We start from the raw sequence: 25,858 nt of genomic DNA, 5'->3' as shown, positions 1-25,858 counted from the left end.
CATATCATTTAGTTTTCTTACAATCCATGTTTGAAATTCTTCTTCTGTCATTTTAGTGTTCTGAGTTTGGTTAATGTCCATTGCTGGGGAGCTGTTCTTCCTCTTTGGGGGTGTGCTTTCCATTTGAGTCTTCATACTTCCAGAGTTCTTTCACTGGTTCCTTCCCATCTGGATCAGTTGTTCCTTCTTGCCTTTAGATTTTCATTTCGATAATGACACGCCCTGTTTTGTCTCTGAGCCAGTAGGTGGTGTTTGTGGGTAAGATTCAACCACACTCTTTATGATGAATCAGTAGACACACTAAAAGGGTGTGCAGGATGACCTCCCAGTCAGTAGCTGGCACTTGCAGGGAGGATCGAGCTGCAGTGCTGTTTTTGTGTCCTGTAGCTAGCTGATATTCCTCTAGAAAGGTCCTCTTGTGCCTCGGGTGGTGGGTGGGGCCCTCGGATTTCCAGGTGTGTCCTTATTCTCCACCTCAGTGCGGGAATGAGTCTGGGTGGGGCTGGGTTGGGTAAGCCTGCCCTCAGGCTCCACAACTTCTGCTAGCAGGGTCAAAGGTCTATTCTTTGTTTCTGTGCAAAGCTGCCAGGGGAGGGGCTGAAATGGGTCCACTCAGCTGAAAGTCTGGGCTTTGGGGCTTGGGCTGTCCAAGACCCACACTCTGGAGCAGGTCTTGCTCCCCTCCACTCTCCCCCTCTGTGTGTCCTCTCCCGGGCTTCTGCCAGCAAGCAGGACCTCAGGCCGATGGATGTCCCCTGGCTGTGACGTGGCCCGGGAGGTTCCCTACCCAGGATCGTAGCCTGAGCTGGGTGCACAGCCCTCTTTTGGGAGGAGGGTTGCCTCTCCGTGTGATGACTAATTGTCTCTCTGGGCACCCATGGGTAGGGAAGGGGAAGGAGAGAATGGAGTAATATGGCGTCTGCTGATAGCCTTGGGTCTGTGCCTGGGGAGGTGCCCCGAGGGAGCTGGGAGCCAGGCGCCGTGTCCACAAGAGGCCACTGCTCACTGGCGGCAGCCGTCTCTGGGCTGGTGTCGGCAGGTCTCTCCAACTGCTCAGGAGCCCATCGGCAGTCCGAGATGCAAGGGAGGGGAAAGTTATCTGCTCCACCTACCCTTGTCGCTGGTCTCCAAGCCTCTTGGGACCTTTCTCCTTCCAGTTCTCCTCCGCAACGTCTTCCTGTGGAGTCGCCTGTAGTTTCAGGCACCCTTCCTTCCGACCCTCACCCGATCTATATATCTCTGCTAGCTTATTTTTTTCTCTTTCTTCTAAAATTCGTCTTTTTTGCAGAGACATTCTGACTGGCAGCTTTTCTCGTCTGCCATCTTGGCTCCTCCCCATTCATGTGCTTTTTGTTCCCTATTCCCAGCCTTGGATTCCCCCACTAGGGTCATTGACTTGCTAACCCAACTTCTTTGTCCTCAGTCTGGTCTTTGACCATGAAGATCTAATGAATAGGTTTGGAATTAAAATGAGGCTTCGCTCCACTCAGTAAAGATGCTCGCTCTGTTGACTGCAATAGCAAAATCTGATCTTTGAAAGGGTTCAAAAGTTGACTTTGCAGTTGTTACAAATATGGGTCCTTTGAGAAGTGTTATTATATTAGGGGTGAAGTCATAGAGTAGACCTTTAATATTTACAGACTGTGGAGTAGATGGTTTAATATATTAAATGTTATTTATTTTTAATATCAGACATTCTATTTGTTATAGCCACTAGCATTCTTTTTAAAAGCAGTTATATCTTTTTATTTTTATTTATTTATTGAAATAAGAGAGTAAATGATGTGTGGGAAATAATTTTAGTGCGGTCTTGTTGAATGAAAAATGTGTAAATTGTACATTAGCTTTTCATCTCTTAGGCAAAATCAAGTATTGCATAGACTAACTTCATTCATAACCACTTTAATATACATTTGAAAAATAAATTAGCAACCTATGAAAATAAATGTAGCAGAAGTAGGAAATTAAGTAGCTGAACAGCTAAGGGATTTCAGTGAAGAACTGAAAGTAAAATATTGTTATGCTTTGCCAACTTGAAAGTTCCATGGTGAATTCTAGACAAGACCATGGCCCTAGGCCAATTATTCTGATATTGATGTTTGTCCTGCTTGTGAAGAGAATGTTTTGGTTTTGTGTTTACTTTTTGTCCTGGGAGCAATCCTGGCTGGGTGCAAGGTGGGCCCACAGGAAGTGATACCCAGACTCAGATGTGTAGCCTACATTCCTTAGCAGACTGGGTGCAGCCAGAGTCTCCAGCAATCCCATGAGCAGCAGATGGAGAGTAGACGCACAGGAAGGTGTTGGGGAGAGCAAACAACTGTTATTCCCTTCCATAAATGTTGGCTCTCCCTGTTTCCAACTGCACAACTGCCCCAGGGAAGCAATTCTTTCCCATTAAGACACTAAAGTCCTTTACTCTCATTTTGAGTTCTCCTGTTGTTTTCCCTGAATTAAAGTCCCCCTTCTCTCTCATTCTCAAATATCTATGTATGAGTATGAAAAGCTGAGATACTTCTTGTTTTTATACTAATTTCCCCTAAGTGGTCGTCAACATTCACTGTCCATGGCGTCCTACCTGAGAACAAAGCAACAGATTTACTTACAAGAATTCTTAGGAGACGTGATTTCAGGTCTCATTTCATTGGTGTCAGTCAAGGTTGCCCTTATATTTGAAATAGTTTTTATTTAATGTCTATATTGATATCTACTTATAAATATAGTTAATTTTTTCATATATGGTTTTTATCCATAGAACCATAGGAGTGCTTCTCCATATACCGCTGGGAGTATTATATATGAGATACATTTAGCATATTATATTTTAAAATTTTAAAAATCTGAATACCAAAATACATCTGTCCTCAGAAGGGCTTGGGATAAGGAACACACAGACAAAACACACACACACACACACACACACACACACACACACACCAAGTTTTCTACTAAATTTGCAAAACTTTGATTTAGCTGAGGAATAAGTTGATTTTGGTAAATAAAACATCTATACTTCAGATATATCATCTCAATACATTTGGTTTTGAAGGAATAATTCCTGATATTGTTTTGGTTTTTTTACAGAAATTGTTCAAAAATAATCTAGTAAATGGAACTCTATCCAGAAAAATCCCAAAGTAAATCTAGTCTATTTTAGTTTGATAGTATCAGGATGACCAGTTTCTTATGAGAAGCCAGAAACTGATGCATAGATGTGAAAGAATACTAGGATGCAGACTTTTCATTTGAGAATCATAAATGTGGATACAAATTAGATTTTATCCCTCAATCTACCACTCAGTATTTTCAGTGTTGCAGATGCTCTGTGTTATATTTGAAAGTTTACTTGGGGGGAATTGAGGCCAAGTTAGCCTAATCTCTGATTAGTCTCACTTAGATTTATGTTCCCTCAATCTTTATTTAGTAACCAAAGACAAAAACAATTGATTAGATTTAAAGGGTACTTTGCATAAATATAGAGTCATTACTGACACTAAAGGGAGATCTGAAAAGCATTGCAGGGAAATAAGAGCCCTGAGTTATAGGTCTCTGCCCCTCCCCCCACCCCTGAAGAAACACACACAGTTCTCAGGAGATATACTTAGTCCCTTGTTTCTTGTGCTTCTCCTAATCTCTTGGTATACTTGGCAGAGGAGTGTACTTGCAGATAGCATTTACTTAGCAGATAGCATTTTAAAATGAGCTTTTGCTCTATGAAAGAAAATGCCTACCTGGGATATTAAATGGCCAATCTTCAGGGACAGAAGGCACAGGGGATGGAAAGGCTCTCTGTGCTGAGTAGTAACTGATGAGGAACCCACACTGGCTTGAAAAGGATCCTATTCCTTCCTAAGCAGCAGCTCCGTGTGGCTCCAGCTCAGGGAGTGAGAGCTGGAATGTTGGAGAAGAGGCTTTTGTGAGGGTGTGGGTTGGGGGCATGAACCCTCCCCCAAGTTTTTAGCCTCATTTCTGAGAAAAAGCAGTGCAAAACTCAGTCCAAAGAGACAATGAACAAAAGGACAGAAAGGCAATGACATACCCTAGGGTGCCAAGAGGCAGCTGAGGTTGATTTGTGATGGGGCACAGTGAGCAAACGATCGGTAAGGAGGAATATGGATTATCAATAAAGGCAAAGTAGCAAATGGTGTCACTTTCCAAATGCTTTGCTTGGTCAGCTTCACAAATTTGAAATCAATCATGACACCTGCTTTGTCACTTATGATCATACTTCCTGGTAAGAGTTTTACAAAGAGTTTACAAAAATGGTGGAGGAGGCCAAGCAGCGCATCCTTTCATTACCTTATTCACACATTCGACAGACAGCAAGTGAGGACCAACCATAGTCACTCTGGTGCCGAGGACCAGGCCCTCAGCAGTGACCAGGCTCAGCACATTCACTGCCCTGTGAGGTTGCTGGGTGGCCACAGTGCTAAGTGCTAGTCTCAGCTCTCCAGCTAGCTGTGAGCCAGAGGCAAAGCCTGCCCCCTTTCCAGGCATCAGTTTTCTCCAATTAAAATGATGGTTGAACTCATCTATTCTTGGTGATAGGACTATCCTGTGTGTTTAGCTAAGATCAGAGCCCCTCAACAAACTGTGGGGTATTGAACAAAATGGCAACAGAAAATGAAAGTTATCTTAACTGGAAAAAGAAGTACAGTTAAACATGTAAGGCTTTACTTTTATACCTGCATCCAGAAGGTATGCGACCTTGGCTTAAAGTTTTCATGTGGGAGTGAGGGCAGCAAGGCTTTTCTGGGAGGCAAGGCAATGGTGATGGAAACCCAAGGAACTTGGATACGCAGATCTGGCCTCTCCTCAAACCTTTGACCTTGAGCGGGTCCCTGGGCCTTCTGAGCCTAAGGTTTCCCATCTGTAAAATATGGCTCATACATGCCACTTTGCCTGTAGTTCACAGATTATAGGCCCTTATACTGAACTGGGCTATTTTTCCATCTGGTTTGAGACTGAATGAGGCAATGAACAATGCCACTTATCTTTCAGCCCACCCTTGGCCACACCTCAGCCCCCACCTGCAGCGCAAGCCAGCGGGGGATCTGGCAGCTCCAGCGAGTCAGAGAGCAGCTCAGAGTCGGACTCAGACACTGAAAGCAGCACCACTGACAGCGAATCCAATGAGGCACCTCGTGTGGCCACTCCAGAGGTGGGTGAGGGTGCCAGGGCCCCAAGTACAATCTGCCTGTCCTTCTGGAATCACTGCCAACACACACACACACACACACACACACACACACACACGTTTTCAGCACAATAATTACTTTAGCACAATGACTACTGCAGAAAAGTCTCCAAGTATTTATTTTCTAGCATTTTTTTTCCTGAAAACATCTATCTGGAAAGTCCCTAATATTTGTATGTTTCTCGCCGTGTGACTGAGTTGGTGTATGACTCACTTAGCTACTCTGAGCCTCAAGCTCCCTCACATGAAAAACTAGAATAGTAATGACTGGTCTAGCAGTTTCTCTTTTGAGAGAACCAGTGAAGCCAGTCAGGAGCCACTTCTGGCCATGGGGATGCCAACCTTTACTCTAGATTAAAGTAATTAAAGTATAAATTGCCATTTGGCAAATAAGACCCAAAAAGTATGGCTTTCCTTAAAGGTAAAATGATGGTTGAAACATCACATATTTTTTATTTCAGTTTGCATCCTTCAAGTGCATTTGATAATAACTCATGAAAACATTTATCACAGCCCCATAAAATGATGATAATTTCAAAATACAGGAATTTGCTTCCCATCTTCTCTGAGTCCGGGATAGCTGCTCAGTCCCCCTGAGTCTGCACCTGGTACAGTGAGCAAATCCCACCTCCCATGGTTCCTCATACACTTGTTTTTCCAAAATCAGAAAAGAAAAATAGAAGGAGGCAGTAGTAATATTACTGCTATTAATAATAGCAAACCCTTACAGAACATGGACCATGTGCCAGGCACTGTGCTATGTTCTTGACTTGCATTTTTGCCTTTCATTCTCATTAACAACCCTCTAGGGTACTTGCTATTATTACCTTTGTTTTACAGATGAGAAAATAAGGTTCTGAGAAGTTAGAAAAGAACTTTCCGAATATCTGCCAAATAGAAAGTGCTAGAGTCAGGACTGAAACCCAGGTCCCAGTGTTGCCATAGGTGATGTTCTCAACCCCAGAGCTATGCTGCCTACAATGGCAGCTGATACAATTTCTTCAACTCTTACCTGCCATTGTCCTGCACAGGTTGAAATCACAGGTACTCAAGTGTTTTTAATTCAGTCACCCTCTATTGGCTGGTGCTGTAAGCCTCAGCTGATGGCTTTCAAAAGAAGAGCTCTTCTACTAAAATGATGCCTCTTTTAGTTCAACTGGCAGAATTCATAGTTGGGAATCAACTCTGAATGGTACGCATCATTTCCATGGCTTAATAGTGGACACTAATGTCTGCATGCATGTTCCCATAAATTCGTTATTGCTCATATAACAAGGAAAGTGCAGTGGTTTTTTCTTTTTTCTTTTTCTTTTTTGAAAGGTAAATCTTTTTATACTTTGGTAAAAAATACAAAAGACTTGCTCTGTTTGCAGTGAATGACAGCATCATATAGGAGGCACTGGCATTTTGGCAGATGGAAAGCCTTTTCTTTTTAGTTACACTTGAGGCACGCTTACATTCCTTTTCAGGATCAGAGACTATTACCTCTGTGTGTTGGTGAGAGGTTGAGTGATGATTCCTGTCAAAAGATTTAGGAAGAGGTTTTCCTCCCAAGTACCCCTGCCCACCCTCTGGAACATCTCTCTGTGAATAATTCTTTTCTTCCTGGCCAGAGTGGAGAATATTTTCAGAGGAGGAGTGGAAATTCATTTAAATAAGTAGACTATAGCTGGCTTGTATCTGGCTATCTAGATAATTAGATCATTGTGGATAGTGTGTGCATGCATGCATGAGTGTATATGAGTGTGTGTGTGTGTGTATGTGTGAATGGTCACTTAACATCCAAAGCTTTTATTAGCAGTCACTGTACTGAGAGTTCTCCTGATGTCTTCCCAAATGTTAAATTCATTATTGCTGCTGTTTCTCAATCTGTAGCCTGAGCCACCCTCAACCAACAAGTGGCAGCTGGATAAATGGCTTAACAAAGTGACATCCCAGAACAAGTCATTTATTTGCGGCCAAAATGAAACACCCATGGAGACAATTTCTCTGCCTCCTCCTATCATCCAGCCAATGGAAGTCCAGATCAAAGTGAAGACAAACCCCAGCCAGATCCTGGATGAACCCAAAGAAAGGCCTCTCCTCAGTCTCATTAGGGAAAAAGCCCGTCCACGGCCCACCCAGAAAACTCCAGAAACAAAGGCTTTGAAGCATAAGTTGTCAGCAACTATTGAGACAGCTTCTCAAAGGACAATTGGGAAAAAGCAGCCCAAAAAGGTTGAGAAGAACACCAGCATTGATGAGTTTACCTGGCCCAAACCAAATATTACCAGCAGCACTCCCAAAGAAAAAGAAAGCGTGGAGCTTCCTGATCCACCAAGAGGCCGCAACAAAGCCACTGCCCACAAACCAGTTCCTAGGAAAGAACCAAGGCCTAACATCCCCTTGGCTGCCGAGAAGAAGAAGTACAGAGGGCCTGGCAAGGTTGTGCCAAAGTCCCGGGAATTCATTGAAACAGATTCATCTACATCTGACTCCAACACAGATCAGGAAGAGACCCTGCAGATCAAAGTTCTGCCTCCTTGCATTGTTCCTGGAAGTAATACTGCCAAATCCAAGGAAACCTGTGGTGCCAGCCTGACCCTCAGCACCTTAATCAGCAGTAACAGCAACAACAACTTATCCATCAATAACGAGGAGCCAACTTTTTCACCCATTCCTGTCATGCAAACTGAGCTTCTGTCCCCTCTACGAGATCACGAGAATCTTAAAAACTTGTGGGTGAAGATTGACCTTGACTTACTCTCTAGAGTACCTGGCCACAACTCACTCCAGGAAGCACCTGCCAAGCCAGACCACAAAGAGACTGCCACAAAACCCAAGCGTCAGACTGCTGCTCCAGTGGTGGAAAAACCAGCCCCTAAGGGCAAACGTAAGCACAAGGTAAACTGTCCAAACTGGCCTGCCAAGTGATTGTGAGGAGTGGCTAACTTGATCTTGAGTCTTATTTTCAAGGAGGCCAATGGCAGTATATTGCAGACTTTGGTGAAGGCAATGATGCTTTCCATGCGAAATGCAGTATTTGACATGAATAGGGAGAAAGCCCTAGGAGTGATCAGGGTTATTCAGCCAATGGAAAGAGGGTCCAGTATGGCACATGAGAGATTGTGATGTGTAGGAAAGAAGAATATGAAGAGAGTCCCCTTCCCCAGGAAGCCAATCCTTGGAGTCAGCTCCTTAAGCTGCTTCTATTTTCATGGACTCATGTATCATTGCTGTGAAGTCCCACATGCCAGCATCAGAAGGGCAACCAAGTGCTCCCAATGTCCAAATGCATCCTCTGGGGTGTGTTCATTTATCTGGGAAAACAGTAGCATCCCCACAACCCAATTATACTTTGAGTCTCCTGGCTCCTACCAGACATGTGTTCTGCCCGGCCTACTGGGGTCACTGATCTATGTACTAGGTTTGACCTGTCAAAATCTCACCTGCAGGAGGTTAAGAGAAGGTTAAGGCTACATTCCAGGGCTACAAAGTCTAGTCAGAAGGTGAAATCCGGAATGGCCTTTTCCATTTAAAATATGTCTAGAGAGTTGAGAGATGAGTTTATATCCAATAAGCTCATTCCGTTGTATCTCTAGATCTCAGGGTAGTTTTTTAGAGTAACATTATCTCATGGTGATATTTGAGTAACCTTATTTCCAAGGCTGTCATAGTGGTTAGAGAGGAAGTACCTAGTCCTTTCCCCATTTATTCTGTCCCTTTCCAGGAAAGACTTAGGTATGGCCAGAATTGGCTCTGATTCCTCACTGATGAGCAGCCCCAGCTGTACCCAGGCCATTCTACTGAATAGGATACTGCGAGAATGATTTAAATCTTCATTCAGCTTTACTTTACAAGTTAAAAAACAGGTTATTCGCTTTGAGTTGTGCACCAACATATCCAATGAGAGTACAAGTTGAGCATCCCAACTCTAAAGATCTAAAATTCTAAATGCTCCAAAATCTGAAACTTTTTGGACATCAACATGCTTCTCAAAGGAAATGCTCATTGGAGCATTTGGGATTTTGGATTTTCAAATTGGGAATGCTCAAGCAGTGTATAACCCAAATATCCCAAATTGGAAAAAAATTGAAATCTGAAACACTTCCAATTCCAAGCATTTGGGATAAGAGATAGTCAACCTGTATTCCAAAATAGGGACCAAGAAGTATGGGGCCCTTGCCCTACCACTGACTCTCCACTCTTAGTGATGACAACAGTACAACCAGGGGTAAAATGTACCTTTAGGACCAGCACATGCGAAGGTCCAAAGGCGTGCCTTGCATATGATTCATCTCCTTGCATGGTGTTGATTGTATAAGAGAACTTTATATGTCACCCACAATCCCCATGCTGCTTGGACAGGATTTATGTTAGAGTTACAATGTTAGTTTCTAAACTACTCATTTGTGGGAACGTTGTTGATGGGAGAAGTGTCTGAAAATTATAAATTCTCTTTACTTTTGTTATGAGATTCCTGTGCCACCCAGTCTTCAATCAGAGGTTCACATCACAGTTCAACTCTCTCAAATGCCACCTTCTTTGTAGGACTAAACCAGGCAAAGCTGATTCCTTTTTGTCTGATGAAAGTTGCACATTTAACTCTTCTACCTAATCTAGAAGTTAAAATAGAAGGAAAGTGTATATCTTGATTATTTTTAATGTGCAAAATGTGGTTGTCTGAATGTGCCACGTATTTCAAGCTCTGTGGTTTTTTTTTTCCCCTTTTAAAGCCAACAGATGTTGCAGAGAAGATCCCTGAGAAGAAGCAGCGCCTGGAGGAGGCCACCACTATCTGCTTGCTCCCTCCTTGCATCTCACCAGCCCCACCCCATAAGCCTCCCAACACTAGAGAGTGAGTTTGCCCTGGCTCTGTATGATTGTTCAGGATCCTAAGAAATTCCAACTGAACCCTTTTGGGGGATCCTGCCCCAGAGGAATGTAAGATAAGAAAATAGGAGTCCCTGAGTCCAGGCCTGACAGTTGTCCCCAGCCACTAGCCTAACAAGGGTTTGATAGAGTAGAACACAAATTGCCCAAATTGAGGTGACTCCATGAGCTTTCAGCAAGATTTATTTAATCCAACTCAGATTGATCACTGAAATCAGTGGAAATGAACTTTTAGCACTAAAGGAAGGGCAAAAGGAAGTAAATAAATTAACGAGTAAGCATCAAGAGAACCCATATCACTTTAAGCAGATCACCTGCTTCTGGCCAGAGTTCAGTTCTGATGGTAATTAACTAATTTCCCTGGGAAAGCAACCCCTTGATCTTGACAGGATGACACAGCTGCTTCCTCTTTGATGTTAGTACTTAACATTAATACAAAGCCTGAGGACCAGTGGCTACATCTTGAACTCCACAGAGGCCAGGGGAATGACATCTTTGGGGAGGACAGAGAGATAAGCTGTCTGGGAGTTGTTCTCCCCATGGGATAGTTCTGTGTCAGGGAAAGCCAGCTAGGGAGGGATATTTTGATTCCATCTGGCTGGTATCTCTTCTCCCTTCTATGTGTGGAAGGTTCGAGAGTTGTGCAGGAGGCTTCCTTGTCCCCTTTTGACTCAAATAGCATCAGCCTTCCCCAGAGAAGTCCTGCCCTCTGTTTCTACCAAGCATTGTGACCGAGTTCCTTCTGTCTATAAATATCACTTAACTAACAGTCATATCGGCTACTTGAACCATTCTGTCTGAGTAATTATTGCCATAAATTCATTCAACATTAGAGATTACTTCCATCAAAGCCCAGTTTTGGAGCCTATTAGCAGCCCATAGTAGAGAGGCAATCTGGCTAACTGCTACTAACAATTGATTTCAAAGATTACTGTTTAACATCAGTGATATGGCATCAATCTGCCACAGATAAGATGTCGGAAATAAGTTATCAGCTTACATTTGTCTGGATTTTTGTTGTTTTGAGATGAAAGGTACCAAAAGACTGATTACTACTAGATCTGCTCTATGTAACAAGGAGATTTGAGCCCTGGGCTTCCCCTCTCCCTGAGGATTGGTAGCTACTTGTGGGGTGTGTCTATATTTGCTGATATAATAACTTTGCTGTGAAACACCCCTTCACATATTTGGAGTTCTCAGAACTAGAGACCTTTCCAATAGAGCAAGCTGACATTCTTCACCTCAGGTTGGACCAGACATGTGAGGAAGCATGCTATCCTAATGGGCCCACATGATCATTCCAGGACCCTCCTCCTTTCCAAGAAGGAAGGACTAAAGTGGCATAGCTATGGTGGCAACATCTCCTCAGTTCCCTGGCTTCGACCAATTCAGATCACCTAAAGGCAAAAGGAAGAGATAGGGGAGAGTGGAGTGTTGCCACACCCATCAGTTCCCTCTGCTAGTCTCCCTAAGTGACCCAGTGGCTTGTCATTTTCCTCATCTTATGGAAGAGAGATGACCAAGTATTAAGTAAAGGTCTAGTCATTTGAATTGGTCCTTATCAAATGGTATCCTTAAGGCACAGTCCTTATAGTGTTTCTGCCTTTCTAGTACATGGGAAAGCAGTGCTTCCCTTGTAGCATTTATCATTCAGGAAGGGCCTCAATCATATTCTTCTGCTTATCAAACAGATAAGCACAAGAAAAATCCCTGAAGTAGAACAATGAAGTAAGGACTGCCCTCTTAGGGGTCTTTTCCTGGGAAACCTCTCCTCAAACTCTGTCTGCTCCTTTATGTCTTACTGACCTTTCAAACCAAATCCTTGGAAATTTCTATGAGACAACATTCACTTTTCTGAATGAATATTCTAAACCTAGCAAAGATGCCACAACAGACTATTACAGCTGGGGTTTCCCATCCTCCAGCAAAAGGACCCTGCTGAGCCTGTCCCCCCTTCTTTGGAGCTTGAACCATCAGCAGGACCTCTGGCAATGGGATGGGGATGGGGATGCTCATCTCTTGTCTCTTATCCTCCTCTGGCCTATTGAAAGAGGTACCCAAAGAAGAAAAAGCTGTTCTTGTAGTTGGAAACCATAACAGTGACAGAGTGGTCTCTAGAAGATGCTCCCTGGGTGTATTTCACTGAGGAAATCATTAAAGGCCCCATGGTTCTAGGTCACCATCAGGCAGATTTAAAGGGGGCCAGGTCACTACTGTTCCCTGTACAGAATTCCCTGAGTCTCTGCTGGTGAGTTCAGTGGCAGATGGGAAGACTTTGTGTGACTGTAGTAGCCAATGGCAAATCAGATGCCTCTCAGAAGCAAATCTTCCCCTTGCAGCCCCCACTGGCTTCTCAGCCAGCTCAAGCAGAGGGACAGTATTTACAACTAACAAACCATCCACCTCCTGTAGATGCCACAGCAATGCTTGAAATCTGTATATGTAAATTCCCAATCATCTAGTGCTTCCATAATTATTTATACTTAATATGGTCTAATGTTTGTGGAGCTTCCTCATGGACAAGAAACTTAATTCATATGTTCACCATCATTTTATTCAGGCATCACAACTGTCTTAAAATAGTTATACATGTCAAAGCAATTTTTAAAATCTACTGGCAAGTATTTTAAAATTAATTTTAATCAATTAAGATAATGGCAGCAACAGTAAAAATTTTTTAAAAAATTTACTACATGACAAAAATTGGCATGGGCCACATTTATGAAACAAAAGATGGAAAAGATGACATATGTTATTACAGTTGGCAAATTTGGGTAACACAGTGGAAGTGGGACAACTAGACTGCATCGACTTCTACCATTTCAGGAAATCAGACCACTTGAACGTTTGTTCATCTTTGATTTGTTGCTTTGAGATATTATAAATCTGTATTTCTAGACACTGACTGAAATTGACCAAGAGGAAAACGTAAATTCTTGCTGACTTAATTTGCTATTGAAAATTATAGTCAATAATCATGAAAAGTAAATGGCTCACAATGCAATATTAGTTGTCTAAGAAAAGATTAAAATTCAAGTAATCTTCATTGATTAGTCTAAGACAGTAACTAAAATGAAAATCCATGACCCAATTACCATGTTAAGCAGCTAGCATAAGGTTTTAGTTGTTCTGTTTTATTTGAAGTCTCAGTCTATTTGATTGTGCCCATTTAATGGACAGATAAATCAATCTGAAAGCATGGGAATACTTTTAGGATTGCAGATGTCTTGTGTCAATATGACCAAAAATATTTTTTAAATGTAGTTTTGTAAAGTGAAGTACATCAGTATTTCGACATAACAATTTAAGGTCAGGGGCTCATTGTGCCTTGGTGTTGTAGTAGAACATTTTGTACATACAATTTGCAATGCATCACAATAGTATTTAGTGCATTATTTTTTCTAAGTAATGTATAACCATAATATTTCTTAAGAAAATATTCTTCCACTGATTGTTTATTATACCATTTATTGCATGATTGTGCAGTTACAGTCCTAGGGCAAAATAGGTAGGAACAATCCTGAAAAATGATGAGATTAAAGTCTGTATTGTATTTTCCATAAAAATCTAATTAACAGTAATCTTGAGAGGTTGCAAATATCACACTATAGCACACTCTATTAGGCATTTAGATTTGTCATGGAGTTCTGCTTCAAAGATATGTGTTTATTCTTGGATACATATGTATGCATCTATCTATATATAGAGAGAGATACCTATAAAAATTTCTATATCTATGTCTGTATGCATTGTATGCATACTCTTCACCATAAATAAAGGGTCATCAATTAAAATATAGCTTTAGCTGAAAGTACCAGTGTAATGGGGGAAATCAGAATATAGATAAAACTTTATAACACCATACACTTCTTGTTTCCACAGAAATAATTCATCCAGGAGAGCAAATAGAAGAAAGGAAGAAAAGCTCTTCCCTCCTCCACTTTCCCCACTGCCAGAGGACCCTCCACGCCGTAGAAATGTCAGTGGCAATAATGGTCCCTTCAGTCAAGACAAAAACATCTCCATGACTGGACAGATCACCTCTACCAAACCTAAGAGAAGTGAAGGCAAATTCTGTGCTACTTTCAAAGGGATATCTGTAAATGTAAGCATCTTGGAAGAAATATTATAATTGTCAGGTAGAAACAAGTTAACACAGCTCATCAAACTTGACTTGACCAGATAGAGATGTTGCAGGGGGAAGACAGGAAGAGGCAGAGAGGAAATATAGGGATGTGTGTGTGTGTGTGTGTGTGTGTGTGTGTGTGTGTGTGTTTGGGTGTGTACAAATACACAAACTCTCCATTATTTCAAATGTCAATTATTCCAACTCAGGATGAATTTTTCATTCTGTATAAATTTTCTGTTTTGCTTCCCCAAATGGATTGCACATGCAGAGACTCAGGGTCTTGGACATCTTTTGGTCTAGTCTCTTCATATCTTGGGGGTAGGAGGGACACTTCCATAATACTGACCACAGCATCTGGCAAATGGTAGGCACCGATCATTTAGTGAATGAAAGAACAAATGGATGAAATGTGATTGCCCAAGGTCACTAAACTAGGGATGGAACTTCAAGTTGCATCTTCCCACCACTCAGCTTTGAAAATGTGAATTTTTTTAAAAATAGTGACTAAATGGGATGGAATTTAAAAGGTAAATCTGTTGCTAAAATTGAACAATAATGGTTCTAAGCCCAACAAAAGGATTATCCAGTCCTTTGGATTTTCTGCACTACTGCTCAATTAGCATAGATAATTGGAAATTTGTATCACTTGTATCATTGGTATCAAACACAGTATCTTTTCATTTGTCTCAGGTATAGGTACATGAACTCTGGAAATCATCAGCAACAGTACTGCTAATGAATATTAACGACAAATGTATCTGCCTTTCCATGTATATGCAGATATAACATCCATATGCATCTAGTCTCTTTTAAATGTAATATTAAAAGCAAATGAGTGAAAATAAGTTTCCACATGTCTGGTGCCAACTTTGTGGGCCCTGAAGCAAAAGTGCCCATTTAATACTCCACGAAAGGCCATGAGTCCTCTGAGCTTTAAAGACCCCAATTAATAGTCCTCCATCCTCAGAGATAATTGAGATGACATACATATGTAGGTGAATTTTATTGCTGATATAAAAAATTACACTAGTATGAAGTCATTTTTATACAAAATTCATATGTGTGCATACATATAATATTTGCATACACATTTAAAGATGATGATCTATAATATTGGGAATTGAACCAACTATTCAAACAGTAATTACACTATCCATCCTATTTTTCATCCTGAATGTAGTTAGTATTATAAACTACTGATACTCTCTTCTATTGCAAGGTTTTGGAGGACAGGTGCCATATCCAGGGAATTCTCTTTATGTAGTGCCTAGTATATTGTCACAAATAATTAGGTGTTGTAAATAATACAGATGTTATTATGACAATGCTAATGCTTACAAGAATCTACAAAGTCATTTCCACAAGAGGTAAGAACTACTGGGGAAACATGATAAATACGATAACATTTGCTCCTAGAAATGCATTATCCTTTTTAAGGAAATCACTGGGGTTCCCCTAAGATAGGAGTGAGCACCTGGTGCCTCTTCTTGGGCCATTTCTTCTTCCTATTAATGATTTGAAACCTGGAAGACTTTCTGGGATAATTTTTGCCTTAGCCTGAGAGTTAAGAGATTTGATTCTTAACTTGTATAGTGCTAGCATTGCAACAAATTTGCTCCATGACCCTAGGCAAATCATGAAACATCTCTGAGATCATAAAATGAGTGGATTGGACTAGATGATCTATAAGGCTTCTTTCAGCTCCAAAATTGTTTGCAATTTTGTGCTCTCAGAGTCTTCTCTATTCCATTTAGGCATGAAGTCCTCTTTATTGACTCAATGGGTTGGTGAGTATGGACAAATGCCATGTTTATACAACTTACATGATCATGGCTGAATTCAGCCATATCCAGTCATGTGTACCAGGACTGACATCAATGCTGTGTGTGGTAGACATAATGTTTCAGGGTTCTTGCCACATATCTTGGCCATAGAGACAAGTGGCACGGTCTTGGGCTGACCCCACTCTTTGGCCAGTCTGGCTCTGGCAGTGAAAACATGGAGCTGGCTTAGGAGTTTCTTACAGCTCTGATTCTTTTACATATTTGGATTGAATAAAATCCATGATCATCTTTATTTTCTCCACATCCACCATAACAATTTGTAGAGGTGTAGCTTCTTAGCACATTTACCTCAGTGATCTCTAGCTGATAAGAATTTTTTGATAATCAGAAGGTCCAGGATCAAGTGGAAAAGATCCACATGGATGTACGGAGTACATTACATTTGGCTTTTTCTTGAAAATGACCCTTTTGACCCAGGCAGGCATTCACACATACATGCATGCATCCATTCTGCAAACACTGAGAATACTGATTTATGACATTATCCCACCCCCCCACAGCCCAGTGCTCTAAGTCTAAGGTGAACAATGATACATGTGCTCAAAGGACTAGAATATAAAATAGCTGGTGATTGTTGTCTTGGGGCAGGGATAGAGACAGGCCTCTGATTGGTCCAAGGTGGATAAAGCACTTCTGGCTGTAGATATAAGGCAGCTTTCCTGGTGGAGGAGGCATGTGTTGACCTGAGCCATAATAGATGAGTAGGGTTTAAAAACAAAATGAAGCAGATAAACACAATGTGTTTAAGATGGTAAACTTTATGATATATGTATTTTATCACAAATTTTAAAATAAAGTAAAAATAATAAATGAAGTAAATTATCACAGGTGAAAAAAAAAGAAAGAAATGAAGGGAAGGGTTTTAGAAATCTAAAACTCCACCTTAACCAAATTAGGAAAGTGAAGAAAGTGGGGGCATGTTCAGTTTGTTTGGAGCCGAAGTCCATAGAAGAGAACAGTCAGAGATCAGATAGAAAGCTGAAGCCAGATCAGGGAGGGCCTTGAATGCCAGTAAAAGAGTCTCAGCCTTGAGTTTGCATCTGGGTGCAGGACAGTGAAATGCGTGGGGCTTTGTTTGGGAAGCTCCTGCTGGCAGGCAGGAGATTGAGGGCGGAAGGATTAGCTAGCTCAGAGGCTGGGAGTCAGGCCAGGAGACTATTTGTTAGTCTCAATGAGAAACCATGAGGGCCCGTACTTTGAGGCTTTAAGGGCAAAAGGGACAAGTTTGAGAGATTTTGGGGAAATACAGTGATTAGACGTTTGTAATTAACTGGGTAAGGGTAATGGAGAGGAAGAAATTAAAGATGAAATAAAGCAATGGTTTTCAAAAAGTATTTTAGAAGCATTATCATTTTTCAAAATGAAATAATTTATAGAACTTCAATATGTAAGGCTGATGAAACAGAGAATCTAAGATAGAAGGCAAGCAGGGGAGTCCCTACCTTCCCAGTTCCAATGCCCCTAGTCCAGGGACTACCATAGGTCCCTGTGGAACTGGGCCAAACTCAATTTGAAAACTCCTAACTGACATGGAGAAATTCAGCTTTGATGACAGGGTAGACCATCCTGCCATTAACAGAAAGAGGGAACTGGTTCAGTTATCAATTTGGTTTGAGAGAAATCTGAGATACTATCTTTATGGAACTGTCCAGAGGTAGTAACTGCAGGTCTAGAACTTTGGAGAGAGAGTAAGATTGAGGTCTCCATTTGGGAGTTATCTGCTTATTGTTAAACCTGGGCCAACACATACAAGATTGACAAATCTGATTAAGAAAGAAGACAGCTGAGGAGTGAACTTTGGGGTGTACCAACCTCAGGGAGATACCAACTTAGAAGAGCAGAAGGAGGAGGAGGAGGCCCCCTGGGAAGTAGATCAGAGGAAGAACAGTCAGGAGGGTCCCACTGTGTCCAGGTAGGGAGGGGAGAGTCAGCCACGTGAACACAGCAGGTGGTCCTGTGACACCACACCATCACATAATTACAAATCTTATCCCCTCCTTTCTCCATCCTCTCTACAACAATGACAGTTCAGAGTGAAGGCCTCATAAGTCTCTTACTCATTTGATTTTGTACCTGGTTGAAATGGGACTTTACCATCCCAAGATTCATAGCATTCATTTAGCCAGAGCCAGTCAAGTGCCTCACCTGAGCAAAAGGGCTGCTTCAGCTTCGGTTCAGCAGGGACATTAATAATTGCAGTATAATTTCCTGGTATTTGCTGAACTGTATCCACTATTTTGCAGAGTGATCTGAAGATTTTTACTTACCCTAAAGAAAGCTTTCGGGCTGGTTTGCTCATGAAAGATATCCACATCAGGGTCAAGGACTTTATTCAATTTCAGTATCTCTCTCTTTCTCCCCCTCTCTCTTTCTCTCCCTTCCCCTTCCTTCCCTCGCTCCCTCCCTCCCTCTCCCCCTTTCTCTCTCCCTCCTCCTCTCTCCTCTTCTCTATATTTTTTCCTCCCCTCTCCTCTCAAATTTCCTACTGGATGTAGACCTTTGCCATGGCTTTTTTAATGGGATGGTGGGGCTATGTAATCACAGCTTCTGATTAGCTTGGGGTTTCATGTCATCATAGAACAAAATCTGTTGATTCATGGTGTTCATCAAATATACCAGGGTCACCTATTTATTCTCAAACCATGTGCATTGTTTTCTTTTTCTTGCCTTCTTTCCTAATGTGCTTGACATTCAAAACAGTTGTGAAGAGACAGTTCTAAAAATCTGGACCTAATGGAAGCTATTTGTCCTCCTTTTTCCCAGGAGGGAGACACTCTAAAAAAGGCAGCCTCTGCCACCGTCACTGTCACCAACACTGCTATTGCCACTGTCACTGCTACTGCCATTGTCACAGCTACTGTCACAGCTACTGCCACTGCCACCGCCACGGCCACCACCACAACCACTACCACAACCATTTCCACCATCACCTCTACCATCACTACTGGCCTCATGGATAGCAGTCACCTGGAGATGACGTCCTGGGCAGCTCTGCCCCTTCTGTCCAGCAGCAGCACTAATGTCCGGAGACCCAAGCTCACTTTTGATGATTCGTATGTTATCCCCAGATTATCATGGACACAGTTTGGGAGTAGTGCATGGGGGCGGGGGCAGTACGGCTTTTCTAGTGCCATGCATGCGTCACCCCAAAAAAGACCTTGTTATCAGCTTCTACAGCCTTAAAAGTATCTCCTCCCCCCCACCTCCACCTCTGTCCCCACCAAGAAATGCCTCTGGCCCATTTTAATCATGGAGCTTTTATTACTGTTTCCAAAGGCAGATGCTTACTTCTAGGTTGTTTTGTCCTTTCTTATCCATGTCTTCACATGTAACCGTGTGCTAGGTGTAGCTATGTATCATTTGATCTGTTTGGATAACTGTAATGGATGGGGTTGGAGGATGTGGTTATTTATCCTAATGGGCCATTATGCACTTCAGATTTCATTTACAGTATTATTTCAAGGTTGGTGATGATATGAATGACAGCATTAGACTGCCTTTTTCAAGGCACTGTATAGGAATAGATTTGTAGCAAAAAATTACTTTGACTGTTCAGTCTTTTAAGGAAAGATAAAACACTCATTTCTGAAAGAGCTCATTTTGTTTGTTTAGGGTTCACAATGCTGATTATTACATGCAAGAGGCTAAGAAGCTGAAGCACAAAGCCGATGCACTGGTAGGTTTCTGTCCTCTCTTTGCTTGGCTCCCATTAAGACATTATTCTTTGAAAGAAAACAAAGAAGGTACTTTAACAGCCCAAACCTGCTTGGTGGTGTACACCATAATTCCCAAAGTTCTTTGAGCTGTATTGTCCTGTCATTGTTCATTTTCCCACCGTTCTTTCCCTTGCCCCAACTTTAGGAGCTTGATGGCATATACTATTGTCATTATCCTTAAAGGGAATTTGAAATGGCTTTTGAAACTGCACTGGAGATGATGGGAGCCCCCATTGGGCCCAGTAAGCCAGAACTGGTGTGGCGAGAGGGAGGGTTGTTGAGAGCTGGCTAAGTGATTTCAAAATTTGACTTTGGGAAACGTGAGTCTGTAGAAAAACTCAGCTCCTTGCTGCATTTTGGTGACATGTTTCCAGAGCAAGCCCCACAGTCAGGCTAGGACCCTGAGTGGAGAAAGGAAATGCTGTCATCTGGGTTTCCCAAGATACTTTGTTTAGCTGCCTCCCAAGAGTTTTGGCCACTTAGACCAGTGATAAACTCAACATTTATGCATTTGTGAAATGTTGAGTTGTTTGACTTGGTTGATCCTCCTAACAGTGAGTCTGAACAACATGTCATTTGGGAAGCTTTAAAATAACCCTGATCCCCAGGCCACACCCCAGACCAATGAAATCAGAATTTCTGGGACTGGGACCGAGACATGAGTATTAAAGCTCCCCAGGTGATTCCCAAGTGAAGCCATTTAAGAACCACTGCCCTATTTTTTGTGCCAGTTCCACAAAATAGAAACATTGACCTCTGGAACAGGACTGAGAATCCAGAGATGAAACCATCTGCATATGGTAATCTAATCTTTGACAAAGCTGACAAAAACATACACTGGGGAAAAGAATCTCTTTTCAATAAATGGTGCTGGGAAAACTGGATAGCTACATGCAGAAGACTGAAACTAGACCCCTACCTCTCACTTCTCACAAAAATCAATTCAAGGTGGATAACAGACTTAAACCTAAGGCATGAAACCTTAAGAACTCTAAATGAAAATGTTGGGAAGACCCTTTCAGACATCGGCCTAGGTAAGGAATTCTTGAAGAAGACCCCCAAAGCAATCGCCGCAACAACAAAAACAAATAAGTGGGATCTAATCAAATTAAAAAGCTTCTGCACTACCAAGGAAACTATCATTAGAGTGAATAGACAGCCCACAGAATGGGAAAAAATATTTGCTCTCTACACATCTGATAAAGGGCTGATAACCAGAATCTATCTAGAACTCAAAAAAATCAACAAGAAAAAATCAAACAACCCCATCAACAAATGGGCAAAGGAAATAAACAGAAACCTTTCAAAAGAAGATAGAATAATGGCCAGCAAACATATAAAAAAATGCTCAACATCTCTAATCATTAGAGAAATGCAAATCAAAACCACAATGAGGTATCACCTAACCCCGGTGAGATTGGCCTCTATCAAAAAAATCACAAAACAACAAATGCTGGCGAGGATGTGGAGAGTCAGGAACAGTCTTACACTGCTGGTGGGACTGCAAATTAGTGCAACCTCTGTGGAAAAGAATTTGGAGATACCTCAGAGAGCTAAAAATAGAAATACCATTCGATCCAGCAATAGCACTATTAGGCATCTACCCAAAAGAGCACTAAACATTCTACGATAAGGACATCTGCACCCGAATGTTTATGGCAGCACAATTCACTATTGCAAGAATGTGGAAACAACCCAAGTGCCCGTCAATCCATGAGTGGATTATCAAAATTTGGTATTTGTTTACAATGGAATATTACTCGATCATAAGAAATGACAGTGATCTAGCACCACTTACACTTTCCTGGATTAAACTTGAGCCCATTATCCAAAGTGGGACACCACACGAGCAGAAGAACGGGATCCATTTGTACTCACCATCAAATTGGTATTAACTAATCAACACATAAATGCACATATCAGAACAACATCTATTGGATGCTGGGGAAGGGGGAGGGCAGCGGGAGGAGGGGGGAGGAGGGAGGAGGGGACGGGTATTTGTATACACAAGGAGTGCAATGCGCACTACCCGAAGGATGGACATATTTGAAACATGGATTTGAGGGGGGGGGGAACCAAGGGCAACACACGTAACCTAAACATCTGTACCCCATAATATGCTGAAAAAAAGAAAAAAAAGAACCACTGCCCTAGAGAAGGCTCTAAATTCAGCCTTCTCACCTTTGACCAAATCCCAGAACAATTAGCGGTATCAGTACAACCCCACTGAGTTAACAAATAGCGTCCTCTATCATGGCATTGTGTCCAGCCAGGACATAGCTATCCCATAGTGTTTGACATTGGGAAAACTTAGCTCTGCTGCTTCCTTACTGTCTGTCATTTTCCCCCTGTGGTCCAAATTGCTCAGCTATTGTCTGCAGCTGACCTTTCTGTGATGTGAATTGCCCCTTAGAAAAAATTTTACCCTGCTCCCACAGACAAAAATGACAAGGCAGGCTGGGTGCCAGGTCCACTGGAGATGCCAGGAAGACTGCCTGTGACCATTGTATGGGTGGCAAGAGATTTAAAAGCATTGGATGGCAATGCTGCTGGATCAAAGACCAAAAGTTTTCTCTGAATGTTCTCAACTCTGTGGCACTGCAGAAGTGCTCTGGAGTTTGCTCTCTGTCAAAATTGGGGTAAGGAAGGACATAGATGTTCCTTTGACAAACTGTCACATAAGCTGATAAAGACTGGAATGCACATAGGAGACCATGTAGATGAAATGTTCGAAGTACTGAGAAAAATCAGAGCCACAGAGATACATACATATGATTAAGAATTAATATCACTCTACCTTCCAGGGTTGTGTTTATATGTCACCCCAAGTCATTTTGGTCTAATCCATTTAGAGGATGCATCCTCAATTGCGGGGCAAAAATTGTTTTTTGGGGTGGGATGAAAAAGTCTTAGATATTACAATGGGGTGTGACCCTCCAAAGGGGTCACAGTGTACAGAGAGATAATAAATATATTTTTGGCATTAAAATTTCATTGGAGGTATGTGAAAAAATATAGTCATTCCTAAGTATCCATGGAAGATTTGTTCCAGGACCCTCCTTGGATACCAAACTCCATGGATGCTCAAGTCTCTAATTTAAAATGGCCTAATATTTGCATATAACCTATGCATATGCTTTAAATCATCTCTAGATTACTTATAATACCTAATACAATGTAAATGATCTATAAATAGTTGTTATACTATATTTTTTAGGGAATGATGACAAGAAAAAGTGTTCAATACACAACCATTCTTTTTTTCTGAATATTTTTGATCTGCATCCACTGTTGGCTGAATCAATGGATGCAAACCCCACAGATATGGAGAGCTGAGTATGGGAGTATGTAAAAAAGTTCCTGGGTGGTAGTGATAACGAAAAAAAGGTGGAGAAACATTCAGAGGAATTATATGTTTACTAGACTGATGTCTGTACTAGCACAAGGAACACCCTTGTAGTTCAAGCCCCTCATTTCATGGATGGGGAAACAGGTCCAGGGACAGGGCATAACTTTGCTATTAATTGGCACCATGGTCATGTAATTTTCTCGCTGGACTTCAGTTTCTTCTCCTTTTGGAGAAGGAGGGGCTTGGGCTAGATGATCTTTAAGGATCTTTCCAGCTATGGGGTTATGAATGAAAAGTCACTTTCAAAACTCAGCATGTAAAGATTAATTTCCAAATGGGAGAGCCAATCAGAGCCAGATAACCTAAGAAAATTATCTTATAAGGCAAGAGGGAAAGGAGATAGGTTGTATACATATACATAGGTTTTCATAAAATCAGTTTGAATTTGGTTAAAACTGGTATTTCCCCGCAGTAGCATACAGAAAAGGAACCACAGAATTCCTGCAGTACATAAAAGCTGAAGAACATTTATTGTAAAGAGAGTCGTTTACAATAAGATTCTACAGGACCTGTAACTAATCATTTTATAGTTGTACTTAATCCTTTGCTAGAGACAGCTACTCTGCCATTTTGAGAATTGAAGCTTTCACAGTTGCATAGAAAATATTTTGATAAAAGGTATACAAGAAAATTAAAGTAGCTAAATCTGCATTATATTGGTTCTTTTACATAAAATGCCATATTAGTGGAATTCTTACATCCTGCTATCAAAAATTGAAAATGTCAAATCCTGTTATAAAATACTCACTATAAAAGTGTCATATATAATATTCATTACACATAAAAAAGAAATCAGTATGTCTAAGTTAGTTTAATCATGACCATTATCAGGGCTAAAACCTTTTGCAATAAAATTTTACTAAATTAAAATATTTAGTAGTGCTATATTTTTTGGCTTTTTGACACACTATTTCAAACTATCATTTACAATGAAAGTGACGTGGTTATTGTCAACAGTCATACTACAACTTCACATTTTTCATGACAATAGCCATCAATTTGTTACTCTCCTCCTGGAGGTGGGGTTGATGTGCTCACAAAGAGTTCTACAGCAAAGGCTGTGTGTGTTCATTGTCCATGAGGCTTATAAAAAGCAGAGCTTAGTTCAAGCACCGTCTATAAGATACTATAATGACCAGTAAGTTTAGTAAATTTAATGAATAGAAACTACTTGAGGCATTAATTTGGATTCTGGTCCACCAAAAAGATAATCATAACAACAATAACAATATCACAAACCACATATGATACCATGGCTATATTTTTCTCTTCTGAACCCGCCTCATTGTCGTGACATGACAATAGAACCTTAAACAGTTATTTCATTGTTAATACCAATTCATACATTGTCCTCTGTCTACATCAGGGTTTCTCAGCCTGGGCACTGTTGGCATCTTGGACTAGCTCATTGTCCATTGTGGTGGCTGTCCTGGGCATTGCAGGAAGTCCAGCAGCATCTCTGCCCCTGCATACCAGCTCCCCCCTCTCCCCTATGGTGAAAACTATTAATAAAAGTGTCTCCAGACAATGCCAAATGTTCCCCGTGGGGAGGGAACAAAACTATCCCCAGTTGTAAACCACTCTTTCATATGAAGGAGAAAAGAGGGAGTATCATGTTGACAGGTCATCTTCCTGTTTCAGTTCGAGAAATTTGGCAAAGCTGTGAATTATGCCGATGCCGCCCTCTCCTTCACCGAATGTGGCAATGCCATGGAACGCGACCCTCTGGAAGCAAAGTCCCCATACACCATGTACTCTGAGACTGTGGAGCTCCTCAGGTGAATGGCCTTTCTGTAGTCATCTTCCTAAGCTCATTTCAGCTAGAATTAAAAGCTATGTTTTTAAAAAATATCATTTCCACATATTAATAATTTGTCCAAGGCATCTTATTCTTAGAAGTCATCATAATTAGTTCTTGCCATTTTATTAATGTCACAGAAAATTTATAATTGATGGACACTGCTTTTATAAATTATCCCCTTGAGAGGTTACATTGTGAGTGTTATAATTTGCAATATTCATAACTTTAAAATGGAAACGTAGTGGGTGGAAGGAAAGTATAATTATTTCACCATTTAATGTCAACTTGACTTTTCAAAGGTGCAGTTTTATAATTCAAAAAAGTGGTGCTCTCTGTATTTCTATTAAAAACCATGTTTTCTAAGAATTTTTATCTTAGTTGTTAAAAAGGGAGGGGCACTGTTCCAACTCAGAGTTGGTGTTTAAGGCTGCAGGTGCAGAGTAGACTTTCCATACATCTGGGATAAGGGAAACAGACAAGGTAGTTGTCGGGGTGGGAGTAGAGATGTGAGGATGAGAACAGAAGAGGGTATATTAACTGCTTATATTATTGCTTTCATTTACATTTTAAATGAAATTTTCTGGCCTGTTGATCTTGGTGGTGTAGAATTTGTACGTTATCAAAAAATTCCTAGGCGATGAGGAGGAAGGGATAGGAGAAGAAGAAATATCCGTTCTAGTGTTTTACAGTAATTTGCAAATATTTATAAAATAGTTTAATCCACCCCTGACTGAATAGTGGATAAGCACCATCATTCGCTGGATGGACTAAATAATCACTTCTGATTGAGTGAGCAGTTTTTACCTGATAGGCTCTTATGTCCCAGTCTCCTCTGGCTCGATTAATCAATAATACCAGGACTGGTTTTTACTATCTTGCTTGTATCTGCATAA

General features: G+C 41.2%; 1 protein-coding gene across 3 annotated transcripts in view; it reads left to right on the top strand.

Annotated features, from left to right (window-relative positions):
• Positions 1 to 25,858, top strand: part of AFF2 (AF4/FMR2 family, member 2) — a 491,308-nt gene that overhangs the window by 447,806 nt on the left and 17,644 nt on the right. For all 3 annotated transcript variants that reach the window (XM_012665266.1, XM_012665264.1, XM_012665265.1), the window contains 7 exons: positions 4,999 to 5,158; positions 7,070 to 8,077; positions 9,910 to 10,031; positions 13,949 to 14,171; positions 18,803 to 19,092; positions 19,652 to 19,715; positions 24,806 to 24,942. In XM_012665266.1, coding sequence (XP_012520720.1) covers positions 4,999 to 5,158; positions 7,070 to 8,077; positions 9,910 to 10,031; positions 13,949 to 14,171; positions 18,803 to 19,092; positions 19,652 to 19,715; positions 24,806 to 24,942 — 2,004 coding nt within the window. The remainder of the gene's footprint in view (positions 1 to 4,998; positions 5,159 to 7,069; positions 8,078 to 9,909; positions 10,032 to 13,948; positions 14,172 to 18,802; positions 19,093 to 19,651; positions 19,716 to 24,805; positions 24,943 to 25,858) is intronic.

This window comes from Propithecus coquereli, unplaced genomic scaffold, assembly GCF_000956105.1.
Source record: "Propithecus coquereli isolate 6110/MARCELLA unplaced genomic scaffold, Pcoq_1.0 Scaffold99, whole genome shotgun sequence".
In the NCBI taxonomy this organism is placed as follows: Eukaryota; Metazoa; Chordata; class Mammalia; order Primates; family Indriidae; genus Propithecus; species Propithecus coquereli.
Note: the sequence above shows the minus strand (reverse complement) of the source record. Positions and strands in the feature narration are given on the sequence as shown.